This window comes from Schistosoma mansoni (assembly GCF_000237925.1).
Source record: "Schistosoma mansoni, WGS project CABG00000000 data, supercontig 0170, strain Puerto Rico, whole genome shotgun sequence".
NCBI classification, from domain to species: domain Eukaryota; kingdom Metazoa; phylum Platyhelminthes; class Trematoda; order Strigeidida; family Schistosomatidae; genus Schistosoma; species Schistosoma mansoni.
Genome location: NW_017386057.1, coordinates 539,740 through 551,211, shown reverse-complemented (window position 1 = coordinate 551,211; position 11,472 = coordinate 539,740). Strand labels below are relative to the sequence as shown.

The 11,472-nt window shown below is 37.5% G+C and overlaps 1 protein-coding gene across 1 annotated transcript in view; it reads right to left on the bottom strand.

Annotated features, from left to right (window-relative positions):
• Positions 1–8,808: 8,808 nt before the first annotated feature.
• Smp_132440.1 (hypothetical protein) overlaps positions 8,809–11,472 on the bottom strand; it is a gene marked incomplete at both ends in the record, with an annotated part of 6,510 nt that continues 3,846 nt past the window's right edge. The window contains 2 exons of the mRNA XM_018796887.1: positions 8,809–8,846; positions 9,726–10,772. Coding sequence (XP_018646856.1) covers positions 8,809–8,846; positions 9,726–10,772 — 1,085 coding nt within the window. The remainder of the gene's footprint in view (positions 8,847–9,725; positions 10,773–11,472) is intronic.

Sequence of the window (11,472 nt, the reverse complement as noted above, 5' to 3'; positions counted from 1 at the left end):
CATGTTAATTCCTGAATAAGCAAGCCTCTCCCATAAACAGTTCCAGGAGTTAGCATCTGTAAGCTTTATAGAACAGGACAAAAGGTGGATTCTGAAAGTCCTCAGAAAAGCCGACTCTCGAAGGTTACATTTGCCACGGTTAAAGAAAGAAGCTCAAGTAAACTGATTGGGTCCGGAATATACGTCCGTGAGGATCTCAGACTAGCCTGTCGTATTAGGAGACAAGCTACAGAAGTGAAAATAAACTAGCGCAGCGGAAACGGTGGAAAAAACCTCGTTCTTAAAAGTTTTCAATTCGTTAAAGTTCGGAGCGAAGCGATACTTAAACCACTCCAGATGGTAAAGGAAAGTTCTCTGCGTAATTAAAGGTATGCTACACAAATACTCGCAGCCTACGAAACAAAATGGCAGAGCTCATATCAATGGTGGATGTAGGACCCATTTTGAAGACTGTTTGTGAAAATCCCTCCATGCATACATTTGCAACTTTTTCTTATTGATTTCTCTAGTTGTACATTTTGTCAGTCTTTTTGATGCCGTTTGAGATGGTAATATTTTATTTCATTGTAATTTTCGCATTCTTCTTTTGCCTCCACTGTGTTTCTGTGTTTCCTACTGAATTGTTTTAATTTTTTTTAGTTATTAACTAATCTTGGCGGCGGCCATATCGATTGTTCTCCCTTTGATTGTGTTGCTTGAGTTGACTGGGATTGTGCATTTTGGCTGTGACTTGGAGCACTTTTCCAGAATTGGAAACACTGTGTTATAAAGCAATAAACTATTATCTTTTGAACAGATTTTTACTTGATCTATCCAGAAAGGGTGAAATAACATTTTTTCTTTTGGCGCGCTCGATCGATTATTGAGGGAACAATTATTGGTTGAATAACTGAGTGGTGATATTTGTTTAAAACCGTTATTTTCCCAATCCCCTTGTTTTGATTTCAACTGTGAGATAACGAGTGAATAAACTACCCGGACAATTATACTTCAACCAAACCTTAGTTTGGATCTAACACTGGATAAAGAAAAGCTAGATGTTATCGCTGTGTCAGAAACTTGGTTAACGTCAGAAATATTATATAATGAAATTCTGTTGACTGGTTTTTTATCCAGTAGGACTGATCGATTGAACCATAGGGGAGGTGGTTATTATGCACACGAAAAGCACACTAACTATACGACTAGTTGAAACAGTGGCACATGTTTCAGGGACAAGTGAACTTATGCGTTGCCAGCTGAAATGTAGATGGCAAGATATTGAATTAGTTGTAGTATATCGCAGTACAGAATGTGTAGTATATGATTTCCTCCTAAGCAAACTTAGTTCCTGATATAATAAGGTTAAAAGCCTTGTAGAAGGAGACTTTAATGTACTGTTTATGGACTGGGTTAACTAAGAAGTAGGGCCATCGATAACGTCATTCGATTGAAAACTGTTAGTAACCTCTATTGGATTAGCTTCGTTTCAACACATTAGAGATCCCACCAGATATGATTTAAGAAATTCTTTTTCTCCTTTGGATTTAGTCTTCACACACGGTGATGACGTTGATCAAGTGAATTTCCTCCCATCACTAGGGGAAAGTGGTCATGCAGTCATATCATTCAAATTCAGAGATGAGATCGCCTGTCAAACAGTTGTGCCAGCCCGTTCTTATATATGGAAGGCAGGTATGGAGGCAATCAACTCCACATTATCGGCTGAAAACCGGGAAATTGACTCAAGGGCATCAGTACAAGAGGCATGGACACATTCCAGGCAGTTAAACAATCGGGTAATTCAACCATACATACCTTGGATAGTCCTAAAGAAGAGGAAACACGACCATCCCTGGATAGACCGGAATATTCGACGTTTACCAAGACAAAAGAAGAAATGTTGAAATGTGGCCATCACCCTCGGCATAGCGAGTACAATGGAACTCTACAGATCGGTAAGAAACCAGTAAATAATTGAAATCCGGGAATCTCACAGGAAATATGAGATGGGGTTTGCACAATGTGCACTCAAGCAACCTAAGAGACATTTCTCGTACATAAATTACATAACAAGGATGCGGCATTGTATTCCCAACCTAACTGAGGAAGGGAGTGGAACTGAATTAATAAAGGGCGATCAAGAAAGAGCAGAGGCTAATGACAAACTATTTTGCTGCTGTTTTCACTCATGAACCTCATCTAGACGAAGGACTAGACCCAAATACAAAGTCAATAAACCGTCTGCTCACCGTGAACTTTGGTAGAGGCGATGTATTAAGGCTCTTAGCACCTCAGATGCGGAGAAGTCAACAGGACTAGACGAAGTATACCCAAAAATCCTGGGACCTATTGTACAATATATCGCAGCCCCATTGACTGTGATATTCATTCTGTCGCTTGATCAAGGTATGTCACCCAATGGACTAGAAGGATGAAATCATCACTCCTATACATAGAACAGGATCAAGACAACTTCTATCTAACTACAAACCTTTCAGCCTCACCAATGTCGTGGTTAAAATACTGGAAAGAATAATAAAAAAGACTATAATGGTATGTAAGGAAATAAACAACATGTTAAGCAGCGAACAACATGGTTTCAGAAAAGGTTTATCTTACACAACAAACCTCTTTATAGCAAGGGAGCATTGGACAAAGGCTCTAGACAACGGAAAATCAGTAAAATGGTCTTCAGCAAAACACTTGGCAAAGTTCAACAAATGGACTACTCTTGGAGCTAGAAAATCTTGGTATTGTCGGACCTCTTTTTAAATGGCTTAAGGATTTCCTAGTAGGTCGTAGACAGAAAGTAAGGGTAAATTCGAGGTGCTCCACCTGAAGACCAGTACTTAATGGAGTACCTCAAGGTTCCTAGGTCCTTTACTTTTCATACTATATGTAAATGATCTCTCAAGTATAACACAGTCCCCAATGTTATTATACTCTGACGATGTAAAAATCTGACGGGTAATAACTGGAGACACAGACTCATGTGCTCTTCAGGCAGAATTAAATAATGTGATTAACTGGTCTAAAGAGTGGCTGGTGCCTACCAACGCAACAAAGTGTCTATATGTACTTTGTGGATACAAAGGTTATTAGGTGCAGCATAGGGGAAGTGCCAGTACCCGTGGTCATGTCTCATAAGGATCTAGGGGTGACAATGAGTCATGGTCCTAAGACAGCGGCCTATTGCCCAAAAGTCGCAGCTAAAACAGTTATAACCGTCTGAGCTTTAAAAGGGACATTCTCTAAGTTAGACACTACCATGTTCATTAGAGAATACACGACCTTAGTGAGAAGTAAGCTTGAGAACTGCATTCAGGCTGCAAGCCCCTGTTTTTAAAAGGCGGCTCGGATTTCCCAGAAAACGTACAGAGGGCGACTACACGTACAATACCAGAACTCCGGGGTTTACCATGTCAAGAGCTGCTTGAAATACTGGACCTCTTTACTCTGTCCTATCGCAGACCAGTAGCAGACCTAACTTTGCTGTACAGAATACTGAGAAATGATTTTGGACCTAACCTATTCTCTCTTTTTCTTCCCACTAGATCGGGACATCTCAGAGGACGTGGCAGGCGAGCAGAAAAGCCAGCAACGAACGAAACACTCGTGACATACAAATGTTTTCACCGAGTCACCAAAACTTGAAGCCTGCTGTCCGAAGCAGTGGTGTCCGCACCTTGAATTGACTCGTTCGAGTGAAGACTGGACGCCCACAGAAGCATACTAGAAAAGGAATAAAATGCGTCGTGGGCCTTCTGTCCTTACTACTGCCGAAATCTCCTTTCCTTGGTATTTTAATGAGACCTTTTTCCCTCTCCTTCTAAATCTTTCTGAATAGAATGTGGGAAATGTTTGTAATTTCTTCAATGTGTAACTTCATGTTTCAGCTGGTATGTTGTCAGCTCCTCATGCTTTCCCTTTGTTTATTTGTGTGATGGCTACATTGATTTCTTCGATTTTCTGTGCGGTGATAGTTATAGAAATGTCTGTGTATGCTGCCTCTATTTTCGGTGGGTTCAGTGGGTCTGGTCTATTCCAGAGTTCTTAAAATCGTTCTACCAACCTGTTTCTCTTATCTAGGATCTCAGTCGTGACTTGCCTTCTTTGTCGTTTACCGGTCTCTCCGGTTCACTACACTTCCCTGTTAGTTCCCTCGTTATGTCATATAATTGCTTCATATTTCCTTCTCTTACAGCTTTTTCCGCTTTCGTTGGTAGGTCTTCCACGTACTTCCACTTGTCAGCTCTAACGCTGGGTTTTCGACAGCAATCCATTCCTTATGATGATGCTTCTTGTATCCCAGGAGTTGGCGCTTCTTTGATCCATTTCCAGTTGTCGTCCGTAGTGGTTTCATGAGATCCCCAAGATTCCATATTGGTTATCATGAATAGTGAATCGCGAAAATACGTCCTGGTAGGATGGATAAATCGACCACCTCATTCGGATACTATCTTCGACAAATTGTCAATATATTTTCATTGTTTCTCACCAACCACACACGTTTGGATTCATCGGACGATATTTTGGTCTAGCCTACGTTACATAGGATTCAACTTCGGTACCAAAACAATCTTACAAGTTGGCGAAACGACGAAGCTTCGTGGATGTACTAATAGAAATAATGCACCCGACTCAATGGATAGAATATTCTCTCTTGCGCAGGATATGAAATGATTTGTTAGAGTACAAAAGTGTGGATTCCGAAGATTAAGAACATCACTTATAAGCCTGTAGATGAAGGAATGGTTTAATTTAATGCACCTGATCAAGGGAGGTTCTAGCTTGTGTTGTTAACATTATTGGTAATGTTTCTTTTTTGCTGAAATTGCCCGAAAAAGCCTCAGTGAATCTTGTTTGAATACTTCTAATTTTTATCAAGTCATTTTGCCTGCGATTGCAATTAACTAGAATACCATTTTGAAGGATGAGCATGATACATTTTCTCCATAATATTAACCTAGACTCGGTGTTTTTTAAAACATTCATTATGCAACCTCTGAGCTTTTCTTCTTTAGGCAGCTGTTACTCAGTGTACTCAGAAAGGTTCAGACTGGCATGATCTACTTGTTACAATATAAACTGGTTCACAATATGTATCCCGAGCAGGGTTGTTTATTAAATGCAATCTATATAAGTTGATAGCTGTTCATTCGTTCAGATATAACGTTTTTTCTTCAAAATATTTTCCAAAGGGGCATCGCGTCAACGTTACATACCAGGTCCATTTTGAGGTTGTTTCATAATGTGTTTGTGTATAACCAGAATCAGGTTAAGGCCGTGGTCGATGTAAATAAACTCACTTTTGTCAACATTCAGTGACAGATTTCACCACATAATTTATTCGTACAACTTGTTTATGTCTTCTTTGATTACAACTGAAATAGTCTTCTTTGACGCAATACGAGAATGAATAATGCACTTTTAATTTATCAATAAATGCGAAAGGCTTACAGTATTGAAGGAGTGAGCACATGTCATCTGTGAACAAAGAAGAAAAGGGCAAATTATACTTCCTTTTTTAATCACACTAGCTATAATCATAGTCTAACAGTAGCAACATCTAAAGGAAACGATTAGCCAACGTTCTGCAGAAGGATTTGAACCAGGATAAGACGGAATCCCGTATGCCAAGTGAAGAAATATTTTGATGAGATTCCTTTAAATGCTTTACTGAAAGTGCGGTAGAGAACTACCAATCACTGACCAACATCTCTTTGCGGGTAGTGTGATGGGAAATTTCCAAGTGCGATTTGGATCATGAGCGACTAGTCATGAACTGATGATTAAAAGGGCACATCAGACTTGTCGCGGGCAAAAGGTAGAATATTCATTTGTGAGTTATTTTCTCTATGAATTCTTATAAGACAAAGGTCACATCAATGGATCTAGAGCAATCAATTTAGGCTATGTAGTCCTGTTCTGAACCAAATAGTAACAAGCGATGTTCTCCATACAGGTTGATAGACTCCATAGTTCATGGATAAGTCAAACAGTTTGATACCGAACAATGGATGTCGTCTACAACCGCACTTCACGAATGATTATGGAAAATAATCAGGTACACTGTCATAAGGTGTTTTCAGGGCAGCTATAAACTGTTTGTCATTGGAAGACGCGCCGCATTCTATTCAGGAAGATTGAGAAGGAGGAGGAACAAGTAACGACAGACTGGGAGGAAAAATGTCTCATCAAGATTTCAGCACATGTGCAAACTACAGAGACATTACACTACTATCGGTATCAGGAAACACTGTCAACAGCGTGTTGCTGAACCGAATGAAAGATTCAGTAGACAACTAGCTTTTGGATCAACAGGACGGATTTTCTAAGGATCGGTCGTACACAGACCAAATCGCAACACTATGGATTATCGTTGAACACTCAATTGAATGTAACTCGTAACTATACATCAACTACATTGACTATGAGAAAGCATATGACAGTGCGGATAGGAGAACCTTATGGAACCCCCTTCGACATTATGGTGTACATGAGAAAATTGTCAACATCATCCAGAATTCATACGACGAGCTGCGCTGCACGGAGAACAGCTAACAAACACATTCCGAGTTGGGACCGGAGTCAGAGACGGCTGCTTACTCTATCCATATCTATTTCCTCTGGTGTTTTAAACATCACACCCTTCTATCATATACACATCAAGAAATGCAGGTCAAAACAACCAGTGTAGCTGGATCCCCTTGATTAGTAGGCCCCAACCTGCACATGGGACAAAACATGATCCTCAAATACAACATGGAGAAGAACAACCCAATCTCACTTGATAGAGAAGCTCTGGATGAGATGGGAACTTTCACGTACCTGATCAGCGTCATCGATGAACAAAGAGGATCCAATGCAGATATAAGGGCACGGATTGGCAAAATAAGGCCAGCATTCCTACGGTTGAATGAAATATAAGACTTGAAACAACTGTCAGCCGACATCAAAGCCAGAATCTTCAATAAGAACATCAAGACAGTTCTAACGTATGGAGGCGAATCTTGGAGAACTACTGCAACCATCGTCAAAAAATGCAAGTATTTGTGAAACAATTATTTACTCAATGTATGCAATCTCTGTTGACCGGGTACCATCACCAACAGCATACTATGAGAGAAGACAAAGCAGCTTCCAAATGAAGAGAAAATTTTGAAAAGACAATGGAGGTGGATGAGACATACTTTGCAGAAATCATTAAACTGCAACACGAGACAAGCTCTCACTTGGAACCCTAAAGGGAAAAGGAAAAGAGAAAGGCCAAAGAGCACATTGCGCCGGGAATTGAAGAGGATATCATAAGGGTGAATAGAAATCTGGAAAACTAGAAAGGATTGCCTATGACAGAGTTGGATGGTGAAAACTGGTTGGTGGCCTGTGCTCCTGCACGATGGAAAAGTTGTAATTTTTGAAATTATTGGTTAGGTTTCCTAACGTTTCACTGACTTCAATTATTTTATTCCTCGAATTAGATTTCTCTTTCTTTTTAACTTCAGTGTGTCATTGGACACGTGACTGAACTCTTGATAGCCAAAGAGATCATGAGGAAGCAGTTCCTCATGAACATAGCGTCCTGAGGCCTGTTTCTGGTAGTTTCTCAGGCATTCTTGTCATATTTTCTTTCCCTTCATAATTTTACAGGCTCTGCTCCTCATATAATTAACACTTTCAGCAAATCATGAGCTACAATTTTGGGAGGAAATCTAATGCTGCGGGATAACAATAATAATGTATTTCTGCAGGGGCATGTACACACCATTTCCAGCTGGTTAAATCTGTGACATCCAGGTTGCATCTTCGAATACTGGCAGGGCGTTGGTCATCATTAAATAAAAATCAAACACAGAACGAGTCATTAATTCTGCTTTGGGTGGTGTAAACAGAGCCATGTTCTTGCTCGGTAAGTTGTCCGAACTGACATTCTTGTGGAAGTTGTTTTCCGGAGCGAGCTGGTGAAAAAACTTAGGTTGGTTAAGAGTTAACTGCAAACACTGAAGTATGTGTCAGAACATCAAAGCCTATTCACTTCCTTATTTCGCATAGGTATCATATTTCCCATTACTTTATGTTTGGTCTTTAAAGGTTTTGTGTGTTTGGAAAAGTAGCCTCACGCCCCAATCCATCTTCGAAGATAGGAATAAGGACCTTTTCACTACAAGTCTGATTTCTTCCATCGGTCGACAATGTCGATATATGGACAGCCGTAAAAAGTATAGGTGATAGTTTTGAGCTTTGAAATGAACTGGAGAAATTAACTGAATGGTCCAAACTTTGGCAATTATCGAAAAAACAATCTTTGTGGGAATCTAGAAGGTAGATTTTCGCTTGTCTAGAGATAATGATTTTTGACTACATTTGTAAATAATTTTTATCATTATTGATATCTCATACAGTATATGATTTCATGATATATATCTTTATAGTAATGATAATTAAACAGTCTATTGATGATTTCGGTAGTACTTATTACCTACGTTTTACAGAATTCCGTGGTCAAATGTTAACCACGAAAACACAGTTTCTCCACGGAGCGCAGACCAGTGTGGTGCGCTTTCGGTGAAGGCAACAATAATTTGAATCAAGATCCCACAGCTTTCTACTCTGTTAAACCCGATTACTTCAAAAGACGAATTTATAAGGAAGATTTACCTGGTGAGATCCCGAAGATTTATCTACATTAGGGTGAATTCAATTATACGGTGATCAAATTTAACGATTATTGATTACGGAGTTTGATGTAACTGAGCGATTGTCGATGGAAGGCGAAATCGTTGTGAGTTAGTTTGTACGATGAATTTACACTGAAGTTCAAATAAACTAATATCGTACTGAATGAATTTTTAAGTATAAAATGTACTGAAACTCAATACTGAAAATTACTGTACAAAAGTCACATTACTCCAATACGTGGATTTTAAAAATGACCAATTTCATGATTGGAGTGTTCACCAGAACAGCGGCTTCCTGTTATTCGTCAAAGTTTTACAGAAAAATTACCTATTTCTGAATTGTTTCATAACTGTTGAAGACCTGTTTAAGTTCAGGTGACCAGAACATCCCATTTATTTAATTTAGAGGGTTCATCCAATGAACGAGATGTTCAGTGTGACGTCCAGAAAGGAGTTCAATATTATGACGTATCACTCCAAAGAATGCTCATAGTAAATATTTGTCTATTTGTTAATCTAATCGAGATAAATAAGACTTAAAAGATGTATTCAAGTAGAGCCAAGCAATATATCCAGTGTTGAGATACAATCGGTCAAGCTGTATTCCAATCAATTCAATTAGCACATCAATGTAGTATTCTTTCTGTGATATTAGGTGGTTGAAGGTATGGAAAGGGAATCCAGGCTGTACGATAATCTTGAGTATATCTCACAGACAAATATCAGCTATTCTTGTGCATGGATCCAATGTATTTACTAATTTGTCATAATTGATAATTCGTAAAACCTTGTTATTTAACAACAGTTATCTCGTCAAAACAACTTCGATGTCGTTTCACTGTTTACTGCTAAAAATTGAGAAATAAATTACTTGTTTTGCTCTGAATAAGACGTAAACCGAAAAAGAGATACAAATAAACAAAAATCTTGAAACATCAAAGTGATAATTTTACTAAATGAGGAATAAATAAACAACAACCAAAATAGCCATAACAGCATTCGGTTACACTTAGAATAATAGAGCTCATTTCGTGTGCATGAATTGTCTGGGAAAATTCCTCTGACGAATTTCTTTAATTTTGGCATTGATTTGCTTGTAGTCATATTCACATACATCAGTAAACGTTTTCTGAGTAATATCATTTGAATTTACGAAAGGCATTTTAGCAACACTGCCATCCCTGGGCTCTGAAAATAAATTAAACGACACATGATTATGCAACCAATCAATTGGATTTTCTAACGTCTGTTGATTACCATTAGTAGGAAAGGTAATTTTGGTAGTTGAAGAATGACTGGCTCTCTCACATGTAGCACATTTGTTTTCATTAATTATTCTTCGTAAATTCCTTAGTAAAGACAATTCACATTCCTTAGAATTCGCAACTTTTACCAAATCAATATATTTTGGTGTGAGACGATGAATTAATGGACCGATTTGTTCATTAACTTGACTAAGGAATCGATTATGTACAATAGTTTGATACCACATTGGATATATAGACCATTTACCGTTTGTTCTTTGAAACAATGCCCAATCACTTAAATTCAAATAAATGAAAATTAATATATCATTCCATGAATGCTTGGTATGGTTTGATTGATAATGAACTAATGCACGTGTCATGTAAAATTCTGGTTGAAATGGTGCTAAATAAATACAGCGATCTAAATAATTTATTGCATTTGACCAATCACTTTGTTTAATTCTATTTTTACTTAACTGGTAACAAGTTAAACAGATTCTTCCATTGATTGAATTAATACTTTCGGGAATTTTCATCATATTGTTATTACAAATGCAATGGTTAGAATCGGTCAATTGTTTACTAATTATTGACTTTGCGTTTTCATATTCTTCAAGTGAGTTTTCATAATTCTTCATGAAATATTGACAATCACCAGATAAAATCAATAATCTATAATTTTTAGGATCCACTTCCAAGAGTTGACGAATCAATTCATTTGATTCTTGATATTTCTCTTGTTTTAATAGCTTTATTGCATAAGAGTTTATTGTAAGAAATAACTGATTTCTCCCTAATTGGTACAGATCGGCTGAGTTCTTCTTATCAGTATCATTCCATGTATTGAATAAATTTATTCCATGCATAATACAATCTAGAGACTCGGTTAATCGGTCAAGTTTCCTTAAAATTGCTCCTTTATCAAAATATAATGAAATATTCTCTGGTTGAGCATAAATCGCTATAGTGATTGAATGTAATGAATCAAAAAAACGATTTTTCAACATTAATTCAATAGCTTCTTCTTGTTTATTGGAAGATATAATTTCAAGTTGATGTAATAAATTGTAACTTTCTAAATGATTTGGACAATAACGCAATGCTTTTTTCAAATCATAGTAAGCTTGAATTATTGACTGACCATGTTGTTTCGATAATAGATTAGCTCGTGCATACAGTAGATCGGATAATTCTTTGGGAGAAAAATTAAATACTATTAGTAGTGTACCAAGTGAAAAAACTATTTTTATTACAATTACTTGTTTGAAATATTGAGATAAAGTATCAGGAAAAAAGAAGACATTTTACACAGAATTATTACCAGTAAATGACTGAAACTCTTAGATATAGCAAGTGGAATAAATGAATCACACTATGAGAAGCTGGCGAATTTCATTATTTACCTCGCTTACTCGACAATAAGTGTGTTTTATATTCATTAATTTCATATGATTCAACATAAAGATAATATTTCTCAGAGTTTCTAGAGAAGATTTCATATGCTTTTACTTCTTTACTTTCAAACAGACGTAGGTATGGACAAACTGAATGAATATAGATATCTA